We start from the raw sequence: 24,543 nt of genomic DNA, 5'->3' as shown, positions 1-24,543 counted from the left end.
TTTGAATATTTAAAAACACAATAGCCAGATTTGGTGGCACATCTTTAATCTCAGAATTCAGGAGTCAGGGGTAGGTGATCTCTGTGAGTCTAAGATCATTTTCCATAAGTTGTTCCAGAACAGCCCAGGCTATACACAGTGGCACCAAATCTCATAAAACACCCAATCAAATATATACATAGTAAATATAATTAAAGGAAAATTATTGAAATGCTTGCTGGAGATCAACAATGAGACAAAGATGCCCACAATGGTTACTACTAAGATTTTACTACCAGTCTCAACTAGAGGAAAAAGACAGAGAAGTAAAATCTACAGCAGAAGAAACAGTGCTATATTTTAAATGGCAAAAGTATATACATGAAAATTGTGAAAACTTTGCAATCAGAAGTAACAAGTGAAGTCTTGAGTACTGGCAGATGCAAGGTCATTTATGTTTACATGAAGAAAATTTGAAAGTTTAAATAGCATTTAAAACATCTTCCAAACATATAAGCACCAAGAACAAATCTAATAAAAATTGCAAAGCAGAAATATAAAACATTATTGAAAAATATAAGGGTATAAATAAATTGAGGAATTTACAGTAGTCTAATGGAAGAATTCTGTGGTTGAAATGTTTATCTTTCAAACAATCAATAGAAATTGTAAAATCTTAAGCAAAAATTTAACATTCTTTGTGAACATGATGGGCTGAACATACACTTTGTTTGTATATACAAAGAGAACATAATAAAGCAATCTTAACCCAAATTAAACTGAGTATTCTGTAATAAAAGTGTGATCTAGAAAAGTAAGAACTGATGATGCAGGCTTTATGAAAATTAAACGTTATGCTCCGCAAAAGATTCTACATTTTTTAAAAAAAAGTTATAGACCAGAAAAAATTGCTGGCAACAGATGTGTTTAATAAAATACAGCTTTTCAAAATACATAAAGACTTTCAAGACTCAACATTAAGAAAACAGTAACATGTAAGAAAAATGTGCCAAAGATTTTAACACAATACTTAGAGATGCTGTGGTGTGTACTTCTGTTGTCAACTTGGCTATGTCTGGAAACCCCCAAGTGGGGTACACATGTGAGTGAATTTTTGTTTAGTTTAAACTGGGAAAATCTATTTCTAATCCAGATCTTTGGGGCGGGAAGACTCACCTCTAATCTATATCACATCTGCTGGAAGGAAGTCTTTATAACACAGGTTCTCAACCAGTGGGTCATGACTGCTTTGAGGGTCAAATAGTTCTTTTGCAGGGGTCACATATCAGATATCCTACATATCAGATATTTACATTAGGTTTATAACAGTAGCAAAATTACAATTATGAAGGTGCAATGAAAATAGCTTTATGGTTGGGGATACCACAAGAGGAACTGTATAAAGGATTACAGCATTAGGAAGGTTGAAAACTACTGCTTTATATGGACAATGAAGAAGCTCCTCCCTCTTTGTCTATTTGTTCTTGTCTGGCTAGCTAGTCCATTCATTCATTGGCATCAGAACCTCTTTGGACTTCAAGTGTATACCAGAGACCATCTGAATAAGTACTGGTTTCTTGGAGCTTCTGTTTATAGGCAGACATGGTTGGATGAGCTGGACCACAGCCTGCAAGTCATACTACAGAAAACCCTGACTAATATAGATGGCAAATACACACATGAGAAGAAGCTCACATCAGCAAATTCAAATAATGAAATGCCACAACCCAACCATAGGTAGGATGGCCAAACTCCAGGACACTGAACCACCAACTGCTGCAGATGACATGGAGGACCAAGAACCTTCACACATAAATCATGGGAATGAAAAGGATATTGTCGTTTTAGAAGACAGCTTGGCAGAAAAACCAAATGCACGCTTACATGTTGTCAAGTTTATCAGTTTTCTTAGTATATATTAAATTGGCTGGAAACTGATGTTCACACAATGTCGGTGTGTTTATTGAAATTTTTTTTACACCACTAATAAAAACTTGGTAGTGACCAAGATCTTTCAGAAAGGGAAACTGAGAAAGTCTGATGCAATTGTAAAATGGAATATTAGTCAATACCATAATGAAATGAGCTCTCAATCCATGAAAAGGTGTTGAATGTAGGCTTGTATTTTTCAAAACCTGCTTTAATAAGCATATGTGAATGCTTTAACCTCCCTTCTTGCCTACCACGCACCAGAGGTATTGGAAAGGAAAGATTAATAAGGCAATGGAGGATATGGACCTATTTAGAAATAGTTCTTTGGAACGAATCCAATCTGTGTTGTCATGATATCAGCAATTCAGTTCACACAAATCAGCAGTGGTACCTCAATCCACTTGCAAACACCATTCACAAACCAGCAATGGCAGTTTGATCCAAAAGAAACCCTGAGGCTTTGCCAATCTGCCTGAGTCCCCACAAGGGGCAAGAAGTTGCAGGAATACTGCCAGAGGCTTTTGATGTGTTTCTCTCTACCGAGTCATGACAAACAGCAAAGAGTGGCAAGGTGAACCATTACCAGACAGCACTGTCCACCGTCTGTTGGATTATATTTGCATTCTTTGCAAACATCACATGTTCTCTCAAATATCCAGTCTAGCAAAACATCACATGTCCCTTTTCTAGGCTGCTTCTAGAAAAGCACTAAGTGTGTGCATCAGCAAAATCATCCTCTCATAAGACAGTTTCCAGAAAAGCATCACATGCTACAACTGAGTCTCCAAAGAAACCATAAATTTCCATTTCGATTGAGAAAACTTAAACACATATTCATCACAGAAGCCAAGCTGAAAAACTCTTGCTATGTAACATTTTGCAAAGGCCAAAGCGTTCAGACGGTAAAAAGGTCAGTGATTCCAAGAGATTCAGAAAGGGACAGGGGGATAAATAAATAGATTTTGAAGAATTGGGGTCAGAGGAATTACTCTGTGGTATGCTAAAATGGATGGATGTCATGATAAATTAGTCAAAGCTTATATAATGTAGAGTGCATAAAAGTAATCTCAGTTAAAAATGATAGACTCAGTAAAAAGAAATGTGTTAATACTGAAGCTCAGAAGAAATGTACCATGTGAGAGATCACCGCGAGGATGGTTGGACACAGCTGTAGAGGTTCTTTGTGCCTTTAATAATTTTTTCTGTGGATTTAAAATTCCTTAAAACCAATCTTTTCATAGGAAAACATACCCTGAAAATAAGAAAACCTATGAGTTATGAGAAGAGAACATAATATTATTTGATATTCAGTGACAAATGGAATCTTTGAGTTAATTCGTGTCAGCTGTGACATGACAATTGTGACTATTCAGAAACAGTGGGGAATGGATCATCTTTTCAGTACAGAATGCAGAGGCATTTGGAAAACTATGGGCCTTAGTCATCTGGACATGTAAAATTTTACAATGATTGTACTTTTAAATGTGAAAAATAAAACAAACATTCAAAATACATAATAAGACTTACAATAACCTCAGGGATAGAAAGATTTAAACAGGAGAAAAGTGCTACCTAGAAAATGAAAAATATTGACAGATCAGGCTAAGTTAAACTAGTAACTTTTGCTTCACAAAGACACCATAATAAGGTTATAATAGAAGACACATCATGAGAAAATTATTTACAATATGTGTATACAAACAGAGATTATACTAAGAATTTAAGTTCTTTGCAGACCACCAGGCAAAAGCCCCAGATAGACAGATGCACCTATAAAACAACGTAGCATCTGAGTGGTCAATAAGCATGTGAAAGTTTGCATAATTTCATTAACCACCAGAGAATTGCTAATTAGTCTACACCATGATATCCATACTCACTAGAATGGTTAAAAATAGAAAGACAGCATCAAATGTTGACAATATTGTGGAACAACTGGAATTCTCATGTATTGCTGGAATGACTTTTTCGCATTGCTGGGAATGAATCTCAATCTACTGAGTGCACTGGGCAAGCATTCTACAATTGAACTGTACTTTTAGCCCCAGATTTTAAAGAAATGTCTTTGAGACAATGATTCACTATATATCCCATTCAGGCCTTGAGCTTGTGATAACTTGTCTGTCTTCCCAGAGATGGGACTACAGGGGTGAACCACCATGGGCAGCTCAGGACATCATCTACTTTTGGAAACTATTTCACAGTATTTGCTAAAGCTAAATGTATTTTCACACTTTGACATATACCAAGGAACTCTGATACATATGATATATGTATATTTTTATACATTGGACATGCATAATTGTTTATAGGAGTTCTAGTCAAAATTCAAGCCCGGGCCTCAGCGTGGTGGTGCATGATTTAAATTTCAGCACTCAGGAGGCAGAAGCAGGCAGATCTGTGTGGGTTCCAGGTCAGTCTGCTCTACAGAATGAGATCCAGAACATCCAGAGCTGTGTAGAGAGATCTTGTTTTAATAACAAACAAATAAAACTCAACATGGAAATCACAAATGTTACTTTTGTGGAGTATATGAAACAAATAACAACACAAGCACCTGGAGGAATGACACAAAACATGGAAAGCAACATATGGTAGATGAGCTTACCAAAAAAACCAAAAAAAAAAAAAAAACAAACAACAACAACAACAACAAAAAACTAGTGAAACAAAATACTATAGCAGAGAAATATTTTAGTTAGTCTACTTTATAAAGGTTCTAAGAAAGACAAAATATCCTATAGTAATAAAAGCCAGTGCAGTGCTTAGAAACAGACTGGAAACCAGTGGATGGCAAGGGAACATGTTTAGGCACATAATATTTATCCATCTAGATTCTGCTTATTGGACTATATTAACTTGGCGACTCTCTGTTGTTCTGAACACTTAAGATTGGTGTCCTCTTTTATACATATGTTACATTTCATTGAAAAGGAATTTGGGAATATTCAAATATTTTGTAGATATCCATTGCCTTGAATTAATGTATACAAAAAGTCTTAACGATCAATGTGCTGTTCTGTTCATTTTTAAAAGTTACATTTGCTGAAAATTAATGCATCAAAAGTGTTGGAACTTATGTTTTCGAAGAACTGAACATGAATAGAGGGATACTTCTGTACCTTAAAAGATGTTTAAACACAGCAGGGCTGAACTGAGAACGAGGTGGAGAGCACTATGTGCAACGCTAGAATAGTACACACGGTGGCGCTGCAGTCTAAGGATTTGTAGAACAAGGGACTCCCAGGATGCCCAAGACGCCATTCCTGAGATTCAGAGTGTTTATCCCCAAGACCGATCGGGAGAAAGGATTCCTGAAAGCAATTCAGTAAGGTTTTTTTCAAGGTTATTTCATCAAAACATCTGTGTGACTGAAACCGACAAGATTTAGAAGCACTGCTCTTTGGATCATATCTCAACAATGGAGGCTGCGCTAGCAAAAACGCCAGAGAAAAGGCAAGTGATTTTTCTTGCTATATTGTTTCTACTGTGGGAGGATGGTTCTGAGGCAATTAGATATTCCATGCCAGAAGAAACCGAGAGTGGCTACTTGATAGCTAACCTGGCAAAAGATCTGGGGTTCAGGGTAGGGGAACTGGCCAGTAGAGGGGCCCGAATCCATCACAGAGGAAACAAAGACCTCTTGCAGCTGGATGTAGAAACAGGGAATTTGCTCTTGAAGGAAAAACCAGATCGTGAAGCACTGTGTGGGGTGACAGAACCCTGTGTGTTGCACTTCCAGATCATACTGGAAAACCCTGTGCAGTTCTTTCAAACCGACCTGCAGCTCACAGATGTAAACGACCATTCTCCAGAGTTCCCTGACACTGAAATGCTCCTAAAAATTCAAGAAAGTGCCCAGCCAGGGACTGTGTTTCCTCTGAAGGCAGCTCAGGACCCTGACATAGGAAGCAACACTGTTCAGAACTACACAGTCAGTCCCAACCTCCATTTCCATGTCGTTACTCACAGTCGCTCAGATGGCAGGAAATACCCAGAGCTGGTGCTGGATAGAGCCCTGGACAGGGAGGAGCAGCCTGAGCTCACTTTAATCCTCACTGCTCTGGATGGGGGTGCTCCACACAGATCTGGGACTACCACGGTTCGAATTGAAGTTGTGGACATCAACGATAATGCTCCCCAGTTTGTACAGTCACTCTATGCGGTGGAGATCCCTGAGAACAGCCCCTTCAATGCCTTAGTTGTCACAGTCTCTGCCAGAGATTTAGATGCTGGCATACATGGCAAAGTAGCCTACTCTCTGTTTCAAGGCAGTGGAGGTTCTCAACCATTTGTAATAGATGAAATCACGGGAGAAATTCATCTTAAAGGGGCATTGGATTTTGAGGCAACTCCATATTATAACATGGAAATTGTAGCTACAGACAGTGGAGGTCTTTCAGGAAAATGCACTGTAGCTATACAGGTGGTGGACGTGAACGACAATGCCCCCAAACTCACCATATCTTCGCTCACTAGTTCCATCCCAGAAAATGCTCCTGAGGCTGTAGTTGCTGTTTTCAGCGTCTCTGACCCAGATTCTGGGGAAAATGGAAGGATGGTTTGTTCTATTCAGAATGAACTTCCATTTCTTTTGAAACCCACATTCGAGAATTACTACTCTTTAGTGACAGAAGGGCCACTGGACAGAGAGAGCAGGGCTGAGTACATCATCACCATCACAGTCTCTGACATGGGCACACCCAGACTCACAACCCAGCACACCATAACAGTGCAGGTCTCTGACATCAACGACAACGCCCCTGCCTTCACCCAAACCTCCTACACCCTGGTGGTCCACGAGAACAACAGCCCTGCCCTGCACATAGGCACCATCAGTGCCACAGACTCAGACTCAGGCTCCAATGCCCACATCACCTACTCGCTGCTGCCACCCAGCGACCCGCAGCTGGCCCTCGGCTCGCTGGTCTCCATCAATGCAGACAACGGGCAGCTGTTCGCGCTCAGGGCAATAGACTACGAGGCCCTGCAGACCTTCGAATTTCTCGTGGGCGCCACAGATGAAGGCTCGCCTGCGCTCAGCAGCCAGGCTCTGGTACGGGTGGTGGTGATGGATGACAATGACAATGCACCCTTCGTGCTCTACCCGCTGCAGAACGCCTCTGCGCCCTGCACTGAGCTGCTGCCCAGGGCGGCAGAGCCCGGCTACCTGGTCACCAAAGTGGTAGCAGTGGACTCTGACTCTGGCCAGAATGCCTGGCTGTCATTCCAGCTGCTCAAAGCCACGGAGCCCGGGCTGTTCAGCGTGTGGGCGCACAATGGCGAGGTGCGCACCACCAGGCTGCTGAGCGAGCGCGATGTGCCCAAGCACAGGCTACTGCTGCTGGTCAAGGACAATGGAGATCCTCCGCGCTCTGCCAGTGTCACACTGCATGTGCTAGTGGTAGATGGCTTCTCTCAGCCCTACCTGCCTCTGCCAGAGGTGGCGCGCGACCCTTCACAGGAAGAAGACTTGCTCACACTTTACCTTGTTGTTGCTTTGGCCTCTGTGTCTTCGCTCTTCTTACTTTCTGTTCTGTTGTTCGTGGGGGTGAGGTTGTGCAGGAGGGCCAGGGAGGCTTCCCTGGGAGGCTGCTCTGTGCCAGAGGGACACTTTCCTGGCCACTTGGTGGACGTCAGCCGTATGGGGACACTGTCCCAGAGCTACCAGTATGAGGTGTGTCTGAGTGGAGACTCTGAGACAACAGATTTTAAATTCCTGAACCACTATTCGCAATAGTATCCTTCAGGAATCCAACAAAATCTTAGTGTTAGGGCAGCCAGGTTTTTGTAACTGAATAAGAATTTCTTGGTGTGAGTTTTTTTGTTTGTTTGTTTGTTTTGTTTTGTTTTGTTTTTAGTTTTTTTCTTTTCTTTCTTGTTTTTTGTTCTGTGCTTCGTATTTTATCAATCCAATCCTTATGCATGTTTTTCTTCACTAATTTGAAAGGGAATAAGTATCTTTGTTCTGTTTCCATGGTCATTTTAAATACTGTTCTTAGGAATCATTTCTTCCTCTACATTTATGACTATATTTGGAAATATTTCCACTTCAGATTGTATCACGTTGAGGCTATGCATGTAAGTTGCTAAGTAGTATTTGTTTTGTTTTTAACTTTTACTGCTATGCTTTAACTGTGCTAAGTACAATGTTCATTGGGACATTTTCAGAGATGCTCATACCATACCATAATAACATTCACCTAATTATCACCTCTTATAATCCCACTGTTTCTCCCCATCAGTCTCCTAAATGCCCACGTGCTAATTGCTTTAATTTGCTTTCACGTGCTAATTGTGTTAGAGTGTGATAATTTAGCCTAAATAATCCGCAGTTTCATTGATTCCTGAAAACACCAATTTAATTTTTCTTGATGCCTGAGTAAAGCAACTCCATTGTGCATGACTGTGTTTTCCTCCCCGACACGCCCATTACATATAATGGTAAAACAGCTTTGTCTACAGCTGATGAAGTATGAACATAAGATACAGTCATCTGTCATATCTTAAGTGTTTTGTACAGAAGCAGAAGTAGTGCAATTGATTTATTGTCTTTATTGGTTACCACAATTAGCATTTCAAGATTTTGTTTGCTTATATACAACCCTATGTTGCTACTAAAATGAACCAGAAATGACCGTTTTTGACTTAAGCCATTGCAAGTGATGTAGTGTGCTTTCATTTTGCCCGATCAGACATTTACTGAGGCATGTGTTCGGATGATAAGTTGAATTGCAAATCAAGGATGTAAATGAGGGCACATCAAACTTTCAACAGAATATGCAGGTGAATGGCTTTGAGTGTTTTAGTCATTTTATTATTAATACTTGACATAAATACAGTGCCTTAAGGCAAATAATTGTGTTGCTTGCTATTGAGAGTTTCTCCCTTCCTATTTCAATCTGTCATGATGGAGGAATATTTGGGTATGAAAATTGTCAACTTACAGCAGTTTTCTACTCACAACATTGCAATTAAATGGGGTGAAAATATAGAATTAATTATTATGGAAAAAATGTTATCATTTGGAATGTTTGAATTCTCTACATCGAAAAATAACATGTGGAAGCAACCAATGCCACAGAATGGAATTTTAAATTTTTACATGAAAAATCATTATTTTGTTAAATTTATTTAAAATTTTTTGTTTTCGTGTTCTGTCGTTCAGAGGTATCTATCTAATATTTGAATGTTACTGTCTAAAAGAAAATAATTGAATCTATAAAAAATTGAATAGTTTGGGAAACTCTGGAAAGACAACACTGTAAGATTGGCAGGCTCCCAAATACCAGTACGTTCAATTATATAGTTATAACCACACTTAAGTTCTCTGGAGCAGGAGAAGCACCTTCGATCCTGAAGCTCCCTAGCACCAAAATTTATGTAAATTAGCAAGAGTAAATTCTGAATAATCAGAAAATATATTCCTGTTCAGCCCAAATGCTTTGTATAAAAACTTTAAATGAGTTCTTCAACTTTGCATACTTATGTTCATTTTCATTGTGCAATTCATATTCAGGATAATTATTTTTGAGAGGCACCATACCATATGATATTAGACTAAAGTTGGAAGGGCTATATGCTGATGATCCATTTACAACTTTAAAACAAATGATGAGACTGCTATTGTGGGAAGCCATGACAAGGCCTTACTCTTGGCAAACACTCACCCTTGGTTCTCCTACCTAGTATTCTTCTTTCTGCTTACCTTCCATGATTCACTTGCTGTATTTTCAGTTCTCAGGACTTCAAACAAGGCCTCATAGCAACCCACCCTAGTAACCCTTCCTCCTGACCTTCAGATTTAGCCAACATCCTGCTAGATAGATGTTTTTAGAACCCCTGTAACCGCAAGGCTTTTTGAGAACCTAGTTAGATCCCACAGCTGTAACCAGCTTCCTCCACCCGCAAAGCCCCCTTCCCCTTCCTGCCCCTCCCCATATCCTGTTTTCAGAGTATATAACCTGTGTGAACAATAAAATCTTTGCCAGCTTGATCGGACTTCTTGACTTGCTGTGCCTCCTTATTTTCTCACACATCTCAGTCCTCTCCACAGGGTCTAAGGGTCCCACTTGATTGTCCAGCTGGACTGGACAACTATGAGTAGCGAAGAGAAAGAGAGACAGAGATAGAGACAGAGAGATAAACAGAGAGAGACACAGAGAGATATCAAAACATGGGGTCCAAGGAATACAAGGTATGCATTTTATCACTAAGGTAAATTTCCAGCTCCAGATCCTACTAGTAATTTAATTTGTAAATGGTTTATATCCATATGTTGTTGAGAAAATGGGCAGAAAATTTTCACACCAGAGAGATAAGCTGGACTACATTTAAAGACAAAGAACAATCAGTCTTTTTTCAAAGTTATTTTTATTTCCCTGCAATTGGAAATCATTTATCCATTTCTTTGGATTTCAAAACTATTGCTATTATTTATTTCTAAGATAGGTTCTTATTAAGTTCAGTCTGTGTAGCCTAGGCTGGCTGGCCTCCAAGTCTGCTCCTGAGGTCTGGGATTATGGCCGTACCACCATGCCTGGTTCCCTAGACCTCTGTATATGGATATTTTATTGACTGCAGAACTGAAGGAAGGCACTATATGTACAGTACTAACTATTCTTGCACTTTGGAGCATTTTAAAAACTGCAAATCTGATGTCAGTAAAAGAGCTGACTTTGTCTATCAATTCTCTAGTGGTAAGGTCACTAGTGTACAAGTTGATATTACTGATATTTCAATATTTGAAGAGGAAACAAAGAAAACAAAATTTGAATCGTCTTACTGCTAAATAACTTCAGTAAATACTACATAATCTAAAAAGGCTGTTCTGTCTTTATTCATAGTTAAGCTTTTGGCACGTAATGCAATGTGTCATTCAAACAGGTGTTCGCTTTGTACTCCTTGAATAATTAACTTGAAGCATCAAGAAAACCAATGAACTTTGTAGGGACTTAGGATTTATTTCAAATTTGTCTGCACATCAAATTCCAAAAGAACTATTTATATTCAGAAAGAAACAAAATTTAATTTTGTCAGAATAGCACCAATCTCTATGATCCCATTATTTTATTTAAATCTCCAAGAGTCAAAAAAATACATTAATTTTTAATTTGGCTCCACATTCATCTCATTTGTGTATGAGATGAAAAAAAAAACTCGATTTAAATTCTTTCATCTCTAACAACTGCTTCTATTGACCTTGGTTAGTCTTTACAGCATCAAAATTAAATTAAAATGTCAAGATAGAGAATCAGTCATTCATTTCAAAACAAAACATAGTTCCCTACAGTTTATATATTCCTTCATTATTCTACAATGGAATCAACTCTGAAAATTAATTATTTTCTAGAAAAATCCACAGTCCAATTTTAATGTGTAACAGTTGTTTGGGTATTCTCATACATAAAAATTACAGTATATTTCTCCTGCACGTCTGTCATGCCACAAACACTGTTGATTCTAAACGTGGTGTCAGCCAGCTTCTCAGTTTTTATATGCAAAACCATTTTCCTTTTACATTTAACTCCCCCCAAACCAAAGAGGTGATAAATCCTGTTTCTTTAAGGTGATTTCATTTGTTCATCATGTTTTATATTTGTTCTTTCAGAACCTGTATTCACTAATGCACTCCTCACTCTTCTTCTCCCCTCTCCCTCTCCTCTTCTTCCTCCCCCTCTTTCTCCTCTTCTTCCTCCCTCCCTCTCTTCCTCCCTTCTTCCTTCCTTTCTTTTTCAAAAATTCCACTTGGGATATTGTCATAGCAAGTTTACTTACTTTATAATTGTCATTTCCTTCTTGTGATTTCTCCTCATGTTCAGTCTTTTCAGTTAGATGGGAATCTCTCTGTCCTAGGGGCGAGAACAAGCACTGCACCTGTCTAGTCTGCTTTCCATGGCCTTAGTCATCCTCAGTGATGATGTTTTGTCAGCTCTTTGCCTTCTTTTGGAAGCTCCTTCATACTGTCCTGGCTTTAATAGTCTTTAAAAGAGAGATTGGAGGTCTCATGGTAGTTTGCATTCAGATTTCAGGGGATCCAAGCCTTAATGAAGAAGGTTGGCTTACACATGAGTAGAAGTTCTATTGCACTCCTAAAGTTGTGTTTGAGCTAGGCCCAAACAGTCTTGTGGCTTACAATTCTGCATTTGCTTTATGAAGCCAATTAATTATCTTAGATGTTGTCTCCTTCATAGCTGTTATGGTGTCTGTCATGGTGACAGACATGAGACCTGTGAGAATATTTTTATAAAGTAATTCTAAGTGAAAACTACATGGAGAACCTGGCATAGTGCTGCATGACTTTAATCCCAGAACTTCGCAGACAGAAACAGGTGAACTTCTGTGAGTTTGATGTCAGCTTGATTTACATAGTAAGTTCCTCAACAGCCAGAGCTACACAGAGAAACCCTGTCTCAAAACAACAAGAAAGCCACACATGCATGGAAAGTCTTGTAGCCTTCATATCTGAAATAAATGTACAAATTTGATGATGCCCAGCAACAGTAAGATACAATCCAAAACTTTCATTCTGAGTCAATGGATTTTCTAGAGATGAAGGAAATTGACTTAATACCCCCAATATAATTCCCTTTTTATGAAGCCATATATCTGCCATTATTGTTCTAATAATGGATCGGAGCAGCAACTACTTATCAAAGCATTCTGTGACAGAAAACTGTGACAAAACCAGGCAAATATAACAAAAGGAAAGAAAATTATACAGCCATTTGTTTTCTCACTGTTGATGTGAAATTTCTCAAGAAAATACTATCAGACTGACAGCAATAACAGATGAAATTGTGCATCATGTCTATAAAGGATTTATCCAGGAACAAAATTGTTTCAACACACAGAAATCAATACTGAAATATAACATATGGGCAAAATGAATGGCAAAGCCACAGAATTGTCCTAATAAATGCAGAGAAACATTTTAGAAAAATTTGATATTTAGAAAAGGAAAACACAGAACTATTGATATGTCAATGGTGTTTCTTTGCATATTCAAAATTGTAAGCAATCTCCAAGAGTGCTACCACTAATGAGCAAACCCAGCAGCTATGTAGAATACAAGGTTATCCCCAAATCACTTATATCTGTATGCTACCACTGGACAAACCTAAAATGAAGGCAAAAATCCCTTGGAGTCAAAGGAAGCAAGATGCTTAGAAAAGGAGCAGATGGGTAAATAGAGGAACTTCATACAGACCACTAGTCAACACTGAAGGAAATTACAGAAGACATATATAAGGAGGAAGCATATGTGTACTGTGTTGTAAAGATTACCCTCTAACTAGTTTATGACTTAACAGAACCCTTACCAAACTGCCAGCTTGCTTTTCTCTCTGAAGTTTAAAAGTTACCAAGATGTCTCTAAATGTTTTGTGTGAAAATGGAAGAACTCCTGAATAACCAAAACAATATTGAAAAAAAGAAGAATTTGAAGAAATAAAATTTCCTAATTTCAATGGATATTCTAAGTTTGAAACCAAGTTTATGGTTTATGCACTAAAACAAATTTCTACTTAAACAGACACAGGAGAGATCTGTTAGTTATTGTCTTAGATTGTATCAAAATATATAATGCCAAAGTACTTTGAAATATCTTAGGCTTGGAAGGTTAGTCAAGCTTTCACCTTAGCTTATTTACACCAACATAAACCATTTGATTTGTATCTAATTCAATCAGGCAGTCAGCTGTATCTGTGCATTACAGTGTTCCAAAAGGTAAATCCCTCTGTAATAACTTATAGTAAATTCCATAAGTGCTTGATATTAATTATGTACCTTTGATATTTTATCACTGTGGGAAAAGTACTATTAGAATGCTTTCTTGTTTTATTTAACTGATTATTCAAATCTTACATTTATGCAAAGACTAGCTGTCTTCCAGCTTTTTCACAACTCCTCTCATGCATAGAATTGGATAACTACATTGATTATGCAACTTCAAGCAATAAGAACTTAGATAAAGAAAAAAACATTTGCATGCACTTTTAAAATGTCAATTTTGAAAATTTAAAGAGGTGTTTGACTTGAAAATAGAACTGTATGAATTTATCAAAGTGGACGCAGGGTGGCGCTGCAGGCTAAGATTGTGATTAAAAGTGCTAAAATACCGGAAACTGCTTGTTGTAATACAGAACAAAAGACGCAGGCAAGAGCTTGGCAGACACTACAGAGCTATGAAAAGGTTTGGGCAAGGGTATTCTGGATTAATGTAAGATTAAGAATGTGAAGACTGCTCCAAAGAAGAAATCAGAGATCAGCATTTCAACGCTTTGGAAATTCTAAAGGATTGGTTGGAAGCACTCACTTCCCCCTCATGGAGAAGCTGGAGAACATTCACCCAAACAGGCAAGTAATCGCTTTTATTTTTATGATGGTACTGGTTCAGGTTTGCAGTGAGCCAACAACTCGGTACTCTATCTGGGAGGAATCAGAGAGTGGCTCCTTTGTAGCCCATCTGGCCAAGGATCTGGGCCTGGGATCTGGGGAGCTGGCTGCCAGGTCTGCACGGGTGGTGTCTGATGATTACAAGCAGAGATTGCTGCTGGATTCTGAGACTGGGGATTTGCTTCTGAGGGAGAAAGTAGACCGGGAAGAGCTGTGTGGCTCTGTGGATCCCTGTGTGCTGACTTTCCAGCTATCTCTTGAAAAGCCAGTGCAATATTTTCAAGGAGAATTATTGATCCAGGACATAAATGATCATGCTCCAGAATTCCCAGAAGGGGAAATGCTATTGAATATACCAGAAAACAGCCTGCCGGGCACTCTGTTACCACTGAATTTAGCCCAGGACTTGGATGTGGGCAGCAATGGGCTTCAACAATACACAGTCAGCCCCAACTCTCATTTTCATGTCCTCACTCGAAATAACAGTGAAGGCAAGAAATACCCAGAGTTGGTGCAGGACAGAGCCCTGGACAGAGAGGAGCAGGCAGAGCTGAGCTTAACCCTCACAGCTCTGGATGGTGGGTCTCCACCGAGGTCGGGAACAGCCCTGGTTCGAATCCTGATCGTGGACATCAATGACAATGCTCCTGAGTTTGTGAACAGCCCCTATGAGGTGCAGGTCCTAGAGAGCAGTCCCCCCGACTCCCCAGTCCTGACTGTCTTAGCACGGGATGCAGATGCTGGCAACTATGGGAGCGTTTCCTATGGTTTGTTCCAAGCATCAGATGAAATCCAAAAAACTTTCTCAATAAACAAAGTCACAGGAGAAATTAGACTGAAAAAGGAATTGGATTTTGAAAAAATTAAATCTTACCATGTGAAAATTGAGGCCACGGATGGAGGAGGCCTTTCTGGGAAGGGCTCTGTGGTGGTCGAGGTGTTGGATGTGAATGACAACGCCCCTGAGCTGACCATGTCTTCACTGACCAGCTCGGTCCCAGAAAATGCTCCTGAGACTGTAATCAGCATCTTCAGAGTTGGAGACAGAGATTCCGGAGAGAACGGAAAGGTGGTTTGTTCTATTCCAGAAAGCCTGCCCTTCACTCTAAAATCCACTTTCAAGAATTTCTACACTCTGGTGACAGACAGCCCTCTGGACAGAGAGAGCAGAGCTGAGTACAACATCACCATCACAGTCTCCGACCTGGGCACACCCAGGCTCACAACCCAGCACACCATAACAGTGCAGGTGTCTGACGTCAACGACAATGCCCCTGCCTTCACCCAAACTTCCTACACCCTGTTCATCCTGGAGAGCAACAGCCCCGCCCTGCACATCGGCACCATCAGCGCAACAGACTCAGACTCTGGCTCCAATGCCCACATCACCTACTCGCTGCTGCCGCCCCAAGATCCACAGTTGGCCCTCACCTCATTAATCTCCATTAACCCCGACAATGGGCAGCTGTTCGCGCTCAGGGCTCTAGACTATGAAGCCCTGCAGTCCTTCGAGTTCCGCGTGAGCGCCACAGACCAAGGCTCACCCACGCTCAGCAGCCAGGCTTTGGTGCACGTGCTTGTGCTGGACGACAATGACAATGCACCCTTCGTGCTCTACCCACTTCAGAACGCCTCTGTGCCCTGCACTGAGCTGCTTCCCAGGGCGGCAGAGCCAGGCTACCTGGTCACCAAGGTGGTGGCTGTGGACCGCGACTCTGGCCAGAATGCCTGGCTGTCCTTCCAGCTGCTCAAGGCCACGGAGCCCGGCCTGTTCAGTGTGTGGGCGCACAATGGCGAAGTGCGCACCACCAGGCTGCTGAGCGAGCGCGATGTGCCCAAGCACAGGCTGCTGCTGCTGGTCAAGGACAATGGTGATCCTCCGCGCTCTGCCAGCGTTATGCTCCAGGTGCTGCTGGTGGATGGCTTTTCCCAGCCCTACTTGCCTCTGCCAGAGGTGGCGCCTGACCCCACACAGGAAGTTGAGGATGCGCTCACTGTGTACCTGGTTATTGCCTTGGCATCTGTGTCTTCTCTCTTCCTCTTGTCTGTGGTGCTCTTCGTGGGGGTAAAGCTGTGCAGGAGGGCCAGGACAGCCTCTCCGGGTGGCTGCTCTGTGCCCGAGGAACTCTTTCCTGGCCACATGGTGGATGTCAGTGGCACAGGGACCTTGTCCCACAACTACCAATATGAGGTGTGTCTTACTGGGGATTCTGGGACTGGTGAGTTCAAATTCCTCAAACCCATGATCCCCAACCTGTTGGTTCAGGACGCTGGGAGAGAACTTAAGGAAAATCTTCACTGCAGAGACAGCTTTGTAATCAGTTAAGTCAGAGGTTCTCAACCTGTGGTTTACAACCTTGTGGGGGTCGAAGGACACTCACTGTGGTCGTCTATGACCCTCAGAAAATTCTTATGATACACAGTAGCAAAATTACACATATGAAGTAGCAACGAAAGTAATTTCATGGTTGGGAGTCACCACAACACTATGAGCTGTCTTAAAGCATTCCAACATTTAGGAAGGTTGAGAACCAGTGAGTTAAGTGATGTGATTTCCTAAGTGTTGTACAATTCTTTTCTTAAGAAATGATCTTGGTTCTATGAAGTTCTCCACTAGTCTAATCTACTTATACCATTAATAGTGCTCACTGTTTCTTTTTTATTGTTATGAAAGTTCTAGCTTTTAAGTGTACTAAGCATAGTTCATAAATTTTCTCCACATATGAATAACTTTGGTGATTAGTACTCTGGGAAGCATAAACAAATAAGCATGAAATTCTTAGTGATCTTTTAAGACATTTCTCTTATCTCAAAAAAAAAAAACCAAAAAACAAAAAAAAAACAAAAAACAAAAAAAAAACCAAACCGCTTTTTGCATGTATTTGTGACACCAACCATTGCCAGGCAATTTCCTCCTTTCAAAGGTAGAGTGTTTAAAATTACTTATGTTGCCTGAATCTTTCTGCATGAATAGAAAGCAGCACTATGTCATGTTCACTGCCATTTTAAGCATCCTGATTAGCCAAGTCATAAACTTTAAGGTGTATATGAATGCACACGAAGGTTAGGCACTTTTGTCTGTGAGCATCGTGCATGGTAGTGGTCCTATGTACTTGGTTGGGCATGTTCTGGATGTACTAAGGTTAAGGTTTTGGATTTTTGTTGGACAAAAATTAAAGAGAACATGTGTAGTTTGTCATCTCATTTATTTAATAAAACTCTTAAATCACTGCTTCGCCATAATCTCTTTTAATAATTAGTCTCAGAATTGGAATTATGTCATATCTTTCTAGAGGGAAATTTCAGGATTATTGAAGGCATCACATTTTTCTTTTTCTTCCTCATGCAAAGAAGCTCAAGCATGGTGTAGTGTGTGTGTGTGTGTTTCCAAAGTTTCTCTGGCTTTTTTTTTTTTGAGACAGGGTTTCCCTGTGTAGCCCTGGCTGTCCTGGAACTCACTCTGTAGACCAGGCTGGCTTCGAACTCAGAAATCCACCTGCCTCTGCCTCTGCCTCCCAAGTGCTGGGATTAAAGGCGTGCACCACCACCACCTGGCTTCTCTGGCCTTTCAAATGAGTAAATTTTAAGGTTTGGGTATTCTGTTTAACTCTGTTCATTAGTAGATTTCAAAAGCTTTTGCCCTTGCATTATTTGGTATCTTTGGGTAGAGTATATCAATCAACAAAACTATTTTTGGTGTTACATCATTTTGTCTTACTGTTCAGTGTATCCTTCAGTTGATTTGAGTTAAACTAATTAACAGTAGTAAATATTATTGTATTTGTTAATATACCATAGCACTAGCATATTGACTGATTTATAATTGTGGCATTCTACTGTTTTCAATAAGCCTGGTGAACTGATAGATTTATAACTCATTACATATATGTAGATGCGACTGTATCAAAATTTCTTGAACTTTTGTCAGAAAATGAGCCCTTGAAAAGCATTATTTATATTCTACCATTCATTCTTAAATCTTAACTATTAGTCTATATGAAGTGAAGTAGTCTTACTTTAACCCAAATTACTCCCTTCACCAAAGCTAAGGATCAATGAAAAGGCAAATTACTGGCAGTGTAAGGTCTTGAAATGTAGAGTTTAGTCATCATTCAATTTTTTTTGAAAAGTGATAAATAAACCCAAAAATCAGTAAGCCAAACATAGAAGACCTGAAAGTAGGAAGGAGACCTGTTGGAAGAGGGACTTAGGCAGGAGAGGAATGGGATGAGAGAGAGGAGATTTTGGGGGTATAGGAAGCAGCTAACCAATATCTGGAGAGATAATGGCTGGCACTTGGTGCCACTGGTGAGGCTTTAAATGTAAAGAATATTCAGAAAAACCTAACCAGAGTCTGTAAGAAACAAACCACACTTAGGCATATCATAGGGACATTGCTCAACACAAGGTCCCGGCAGGAAGAATATTAAAGCAAGTCCATGAGATGATGTTAAAGGGGCATCAGGAAAGCCAAGAGCTGACTTTTAAACCCTATCATGGAATCAAAGACAATGTCTTTAAATCTCCCAACTGCACACAGACACACAAAAGTATTCCAGAGTATAGCCTTCGAAGGTAAAATTTCAGAGCAAAGACTGAGAGAATGAATCCAATTACATAGGCAAGGAGAGAAAATACTTTTAGTGGAATTAATTAGGCAGAAGGAAAACAGTCCCAAAGGGATTTCAGAATTGTGTGGAGAAGTACAAAGTAACATAAAGGTTACAAGTGAATACTGACCAGGTGTTGACTGTGGAAAGTGAGGATGGCGGCTTCTTAAAGTTCAGGAAACACAATAATGCAAAGGCAGGGGAACAGATGGAAAGAAAATGGAGAGAAGATGTGGAACCTTTTAAAAATGAAAGAAGCTGGGCTTGGTGGCACTAAGGAGGCAAAGGCAGGAGGATCGCTGATTTGGAGGCCAGTCTGGTCTATGTAGTGACTGTGTCTATATGGCCAGCTGGAGCCACGTAGTGAGACCCTGTCTCAATGGTTTTCTAAATTAATCATCTAATAATATTCTTACTATTTTCTACTAATCATTAACTCATGGCCATATTTCTATAATTTGTGGTTTGTGGGGAGTCTTTTAAGACTTTCTCTCTCTTTGAAATACCTTTCTGTTTACACAACTGAAGTACTTCCTTATACTGTTTCAGTAGGCATGCCTTAAGGATATTTTACGTGAACACTAAGTCTGTTTTTAGAAAAATTAAGTTTTCTCTTTGCATCTTGTGTTTTCTTCATTTTCTTTACTATTATCTTCTGTAAACTTTAGCTTTTGAGATTTCTATTCTATTCCCCATGCCCCTTGAATTTACATTTTTATTTCTCTTTATTATGTCAGAAGATTGTCTCTATCTACAACATCTCACTTTACCGCAAGTCTTTTAACTAACAAAGATGTACAAATATCTAAGAGTCATGTTTACAAATTTTGTTTCGATAATTTATTTCTGGCTTTATTGCTTTTAACAAAAAAAAATCTCACACTATTTTTATATTTGCTATGGGACTGAGTTTCTATCTCTCAATTCTCCCTTTGTTCTTTTAAATATAAAGTACTGAAATGACTACATTTTCATGATAGACAAGTCACATAAACGTACACATCTATATAAAGAACACATACATATGTTTACTGTTCTGGAATTACTGTTGCTGACCTTGGCTACTAAACATGTAGAGGCAAGAAACATGTCACATTTGTTTGTGCGTTGGGTGTATGCAGCAATTTGGTAAAAATAAAATGTGAATGTGTTCAGGTGACAGAATCATGTGAACTATTGTGTCATGGCTCTCCTTGACCAGGCTATCATGTTTGTCACACACAATGTATTAATTTTGTCTTGTTAATATTTAACAAACAAATTTTTCAAAATTTTATAAGAAAAATATTGTATCTGATAAATGCTGTAAAATGACATTTAAAATTCAAAACTGAAAAAAATATAAAATATGACCAATCATATTAATTAGATGAATGTATTATAAAAGTCCATTTGATATGTTGAATTATAACAGATGTTCACATGAGAACAAAAATAAACGTATAAACTTGTAAACATACTGAGCACATCAAAAGTCATCTGGGTGCCAGTAACTCTGAATAGACTATGACATCCAAACTTCAAAGGGACATTGTAAGAAAGAAATGGCAAAACTCATCTATAGACATACATGGGCATGCTTTCTTTTTTTTAAAGGCAATCAAATTCAGATATGTGTAAGTGATACATAATGAAGTACTACTCTAATGCAATGCAGTTCAATTTGAAATTTGACCATTGTGATGCACTGTAGTAACAGTTACAGGAGAAAAACAATATTTTTATTCTTTTTTGTGGTAGTTTTGTTCTGTTTTGGGGGTTTTATTATAATATACACAGACACACACATATTTAATCATTCCATTTGTTTACATCTCAAATGATATCCTATTTCCTAGATACCCCTCCACCAACCCTCATCCCACATCTGCCCTCCCCCCTCCTTTTTGCCCATATGAAGGTGCTCCCTCACCCACACTTTCCTGCCACACCACTCCAGCATCCCCCCACACTGGGACATCAAACCTCCCTGGGATGAAGGACCTCCCCCTCGCTTTGTTGTCAGGCAAGGCCATCCTCTGCTACATATGTATCTGGAGCCATGGCTCCCTCTAGATACACTCCTTGGTTGGTGGTCTAGTCTCTGGGAGAACTGGGTGGTTAGACCAGCCTATGTTGTTTTTCTAGTGGGGTTATAATCCCCCTCCACTCCTCCAGTCCTTCTGTCAGCTCTCCCACCATGTTCCCTGAGCTTAGTCAGATGGTTGACTCCAAGCACTAGCATCTGCATTGGTCAGTTGCTAGCTGGACTTCCCAAGGCACTGCCACACCACATCCCTGTCAACAAGTGTCCCTTGACCACAGCAACAGTGTTGGGTTTGGTGTCTGCAGACATGATAGATCCCCAGGTGGCACAGTCTCTGGTTGGCCCTTCCTTCAGTCTCTGTTCCATTTTTTGTTCCTGTTCTTCCTTTGGACAGGAACATTTCTGGGTTAAAAATTCTGAGATGGGTGGGTGACCCTGTCCCTCAACCAGGGTCCACTGGAGGTGGTCTTTATAGGTTCTATCTCCCTCTTTTCTGACCATTTAGGTTAAAATCATCCCAGTTGGATCCTGGGAGCCTCATGTTTTCCTGGTGTCTGGGACCCTCCAGTAGCTATCCCCAGTTCCTCATCCTCCCCACTACCTATTTTGTTCAATTTCCCGACCCTCTGTACCTCTCTCACATCTCCCCCAGTTCCTGATACTCAGACCCTTATTCCCCCTCCCTTTCAGGTCACTGTCTCCCTCCATCTCCCACAATCATCCTGTTCCCCCCTCAATGCAGGACTGAAGCATCCACACTATGGTCTTCCTTCCTTCTAAGCTCCATATGGTCCATGGGTTGTATTGTGTGCATTGTGAGCTTTTGGGCTAATATCTGATTATCAGTAAATACACACCATGTGTGTTTTTTGTGTATGGGTTACCTCACTCATGATGTTATTTTCTAGTTCTATCAATCTGCCTGCGAATTTCATGAAATCATTGTTTTTAATCACTGAGTAGTACTCCATGTGTAAATGTACCACATTTTCTATATCCATTCTTCTGTTGAGGAACATCTGGGTTGTTTCCAGCTTCTGGCTATTATAAATAAAAAGCACAATGTATCCAAACTTATGGGACACAATGAAAACAGTGCTAAGAGGGAAACTCATAGCTCTGAGTGTCTACAAAAGAAACTGGAGAGAGCATACACTAGCAGCTTGACAACACACCTGAAAGCTCCAGAACAAAAAGAAGCAAATACACCCAAGAAGAGTAGATGGCAGGAAATAATCAAACTCAGGACTGAAACCAACCAAGTAGGAACAAAAAGAACTATACAAAGAATCAACAAAAACAGGAGCTGGTTCTTTGAGAAAAATCAACAAGAGAGATAAAACCTTAACCAGAGTAACCAGAGGGCACAGAGACAGTATCCAAATTAACAAAATCAGAAGTGAAAAAGGAGACATAACAACAGAAACTGAGGAAATTCAAAAATAATCAGATTCTATTACAAAAGTCTATACTCAACAAAACTGAAAAACCTGGATGAAATGAATGATTTTCTAGACAGATACCAGGTACCAAAGTTAAATCGGGATCGAATAAACCATCTAAACAGCTTCATAACCTCCAAGGAAGTAGAAGCAGTCATTAGAAGTCTCCCAACCAATGAAAGCCCAGGACCAGATGGGTTTAGTGTAGAATTCTATCATACCTTCAAAGAAGATATAATATCACTACTTCTCAAACTATTCTATATAATAGAAACAGAAGGAACACTACCCAATTCTTTCTATGAAGCCATGGTTACACTGATACCTAAACTACAAAAAGACTCAGCACAGAAAGAAAACTCCAAACCAATTTCCCTTATGAATATCATTGCAAAAATACTCAATAAAATTATTGAAAACCGAATCCAAGAACACATCAAAATGATCATCCACCATGATGATAAAGCAGGCTTCATCTCAGGAATGCAGGGATGGTTCAATATATGGAAATCCACCAATGTGATCCACTATATAAACAATATCAAAGAAAAAACACATGATCATCTCATTAGATGTTGAAAAAGCCTTTGACAGAATACAACACCCATTTATGTTGAAAGTATTGGACAGATCATGGATTCAAGGTTTATATCTAAATATAATAAAAGCAATATACAGCAAACCAATAGCTAAATTCCAACTAACTAGAGATACTCAAAGAAATCCCATTAAAATCGGGGACAAGACAAGGCTGTCACTCTCTCCCTACCCTATTAAATATAGTACTCGACGTTCTAGCCAGAGCAATTAGACAACAAAAGGAGGCCAAGGGATACAAATTGGAAAGGAAGAAGTCAAGATACCACTATTTGCAGATGATATGACAGTATAGTTAAGAGACCACAAAACTTCTACCAGAGAACTCCCACAGCTGACAAACAACTCCAGCAAAGTGGCTGGATATAAAATTAACTCTAACAAATCAGTAGCCTTCCTCTACTCAAATGATAAAAGGGCCAAGAAAGAAATTAGGAAAACACCACCCTTCACAATATTCACAAATAATATAAAATACCTAGGTGTGACTCTAACCAAGCAAGTGAAAGATTTGTATGACAACAACTTAAAATCCCTGAAGAAAGAAATCAAAGAAGACCTCAAAAATCGGAAAGATCTCCCATTCTCATGGATTGGCAGGATTAATATAGTAAAAATGGCCATCTTACCAAAAGCAATCTACAGATTCAATGCAATCCCCATCAAAATTCCAACTCAATTCTTCATAGAGATAGAAAGAGCAATTGTCAAATTCACTTGGAATAACAAAAACCCAGCATAGCAAGAACTATTTTCAACAATAAAAGAACTTCTGGGGAATCACCAGCCCTGACCTCAAGCTATACCATAGAGCAATAGTGATAAAAACTGCATGGTATTGGTTCAGAGACAGGCAAGTAGATCAAAGGAATATAACTGAAGACCCAGAAATGAACCCACACACCTATGGTCACTTGATATTTGACAAAGAAGCTAAAACTATCCAGTGGAAAAAAGACAGCATTTTCAACAAATGGTGCTGGTCCAACTGCATGTACAAAAATGCAAATTGATTCATTTTTGTCTCCTTGTACAAAGCTCAAGTCCAAGTGGACCAAGGACATCCGCATAAAACCAGATACACTGAATCTATTAGAAGAGAAAGTGGGAAGAACCTCAAACACATTAGCACAGGGGAACATTTCCTGAACAGAACACTAAAGGCTCATGCTCTAAGATCAGCAATTGACAAGTGGGGCCTCATAAGACTGAAAAACTTCTGTAAGGCACAGGACACTGTCAATAGGACAAAATGGCAATATTTTTAATCTTAATGGGTACAGAAAAATTATTGAACAAGATTCAGTACTTGTTAATACATAAAATACTAGCATATAATTGCATAAGGGAAGGTTAAGTATGTCAAAAATATACAGCAGCCAGATGTGGTGGCATATACTTTTAATTTCAGTAGGCAGAGGCAGGTGGATATCTGTGAGTTTGAGAACACACTGGACTACATAGGGAGTTTCACAACAAACTAGGCTACAAAGTGGCACCCTATCTCAGAAAAAAAACTGAACAAATACATATATAATAAATATCACTAAAGGCAAATTAT

General features: G+C 39.5%; 2 protein-coding genes across 2 annotated transcripts; both read left to right on the top strand.

Moving 5' to 3' along the window:
• The first annotated feature begins 5,179 nt into the window (after positions 1–5,179).
• On the top strand, positions 5,180–11,034 carry LOC117719713 (protocadherin beta-6). The gene has a single exon (XM_034517923.2). The coding sequence runs from the start codon at positions 5,333–5,335 to the stop codon at positions 7,649–7,651; it is 2,319 nt and encodes a 772-aa protein (XP_034373814.1). The 5' UTR covers positions 5,180–5,332; the 3' UTR covers positions 7,652–11,034.
• A 2,473-nt stretch (positions 11,035–13,507) lies between these two features.
• On the top strand, positions 13,508–16,883 carry LOC117719711 (protocadherin beta-4-like). Its single transcript, XM_034517921.2, has one exon. The coding sequence runs from the start codon at positions 14,237–14,239 to the stop codon at positions 16,631–16,633; it is 2,397 nt and encodes a 798-aa protein (XP_034373812.1). The 5' UTR covers positions 13,508–14,236; the 3' UTR covers positions 16,634–16,883.
• Positions 16,884–24,543: the final 7,660 nt, after the last annotated feature.

Source organism: Arvicanthis niloticus, chromosome 14 (assembly GCF_011762505.2).
Source record: "Arvicanthis niloticus isolate mArvNil1 chromosome 14, mArvNil1.pat.X, whole genome shotgun sequence".
NCBI classification, from domain to species: Eukaryota; Metazoa; Chordata; class Mammalia; order Rodentia; family Muridae; genus Arvicanthis; species Arvicanthis niloticus.
This window is presented reverse-complemented; position numbering and strand designations above follow the sequence as displayed.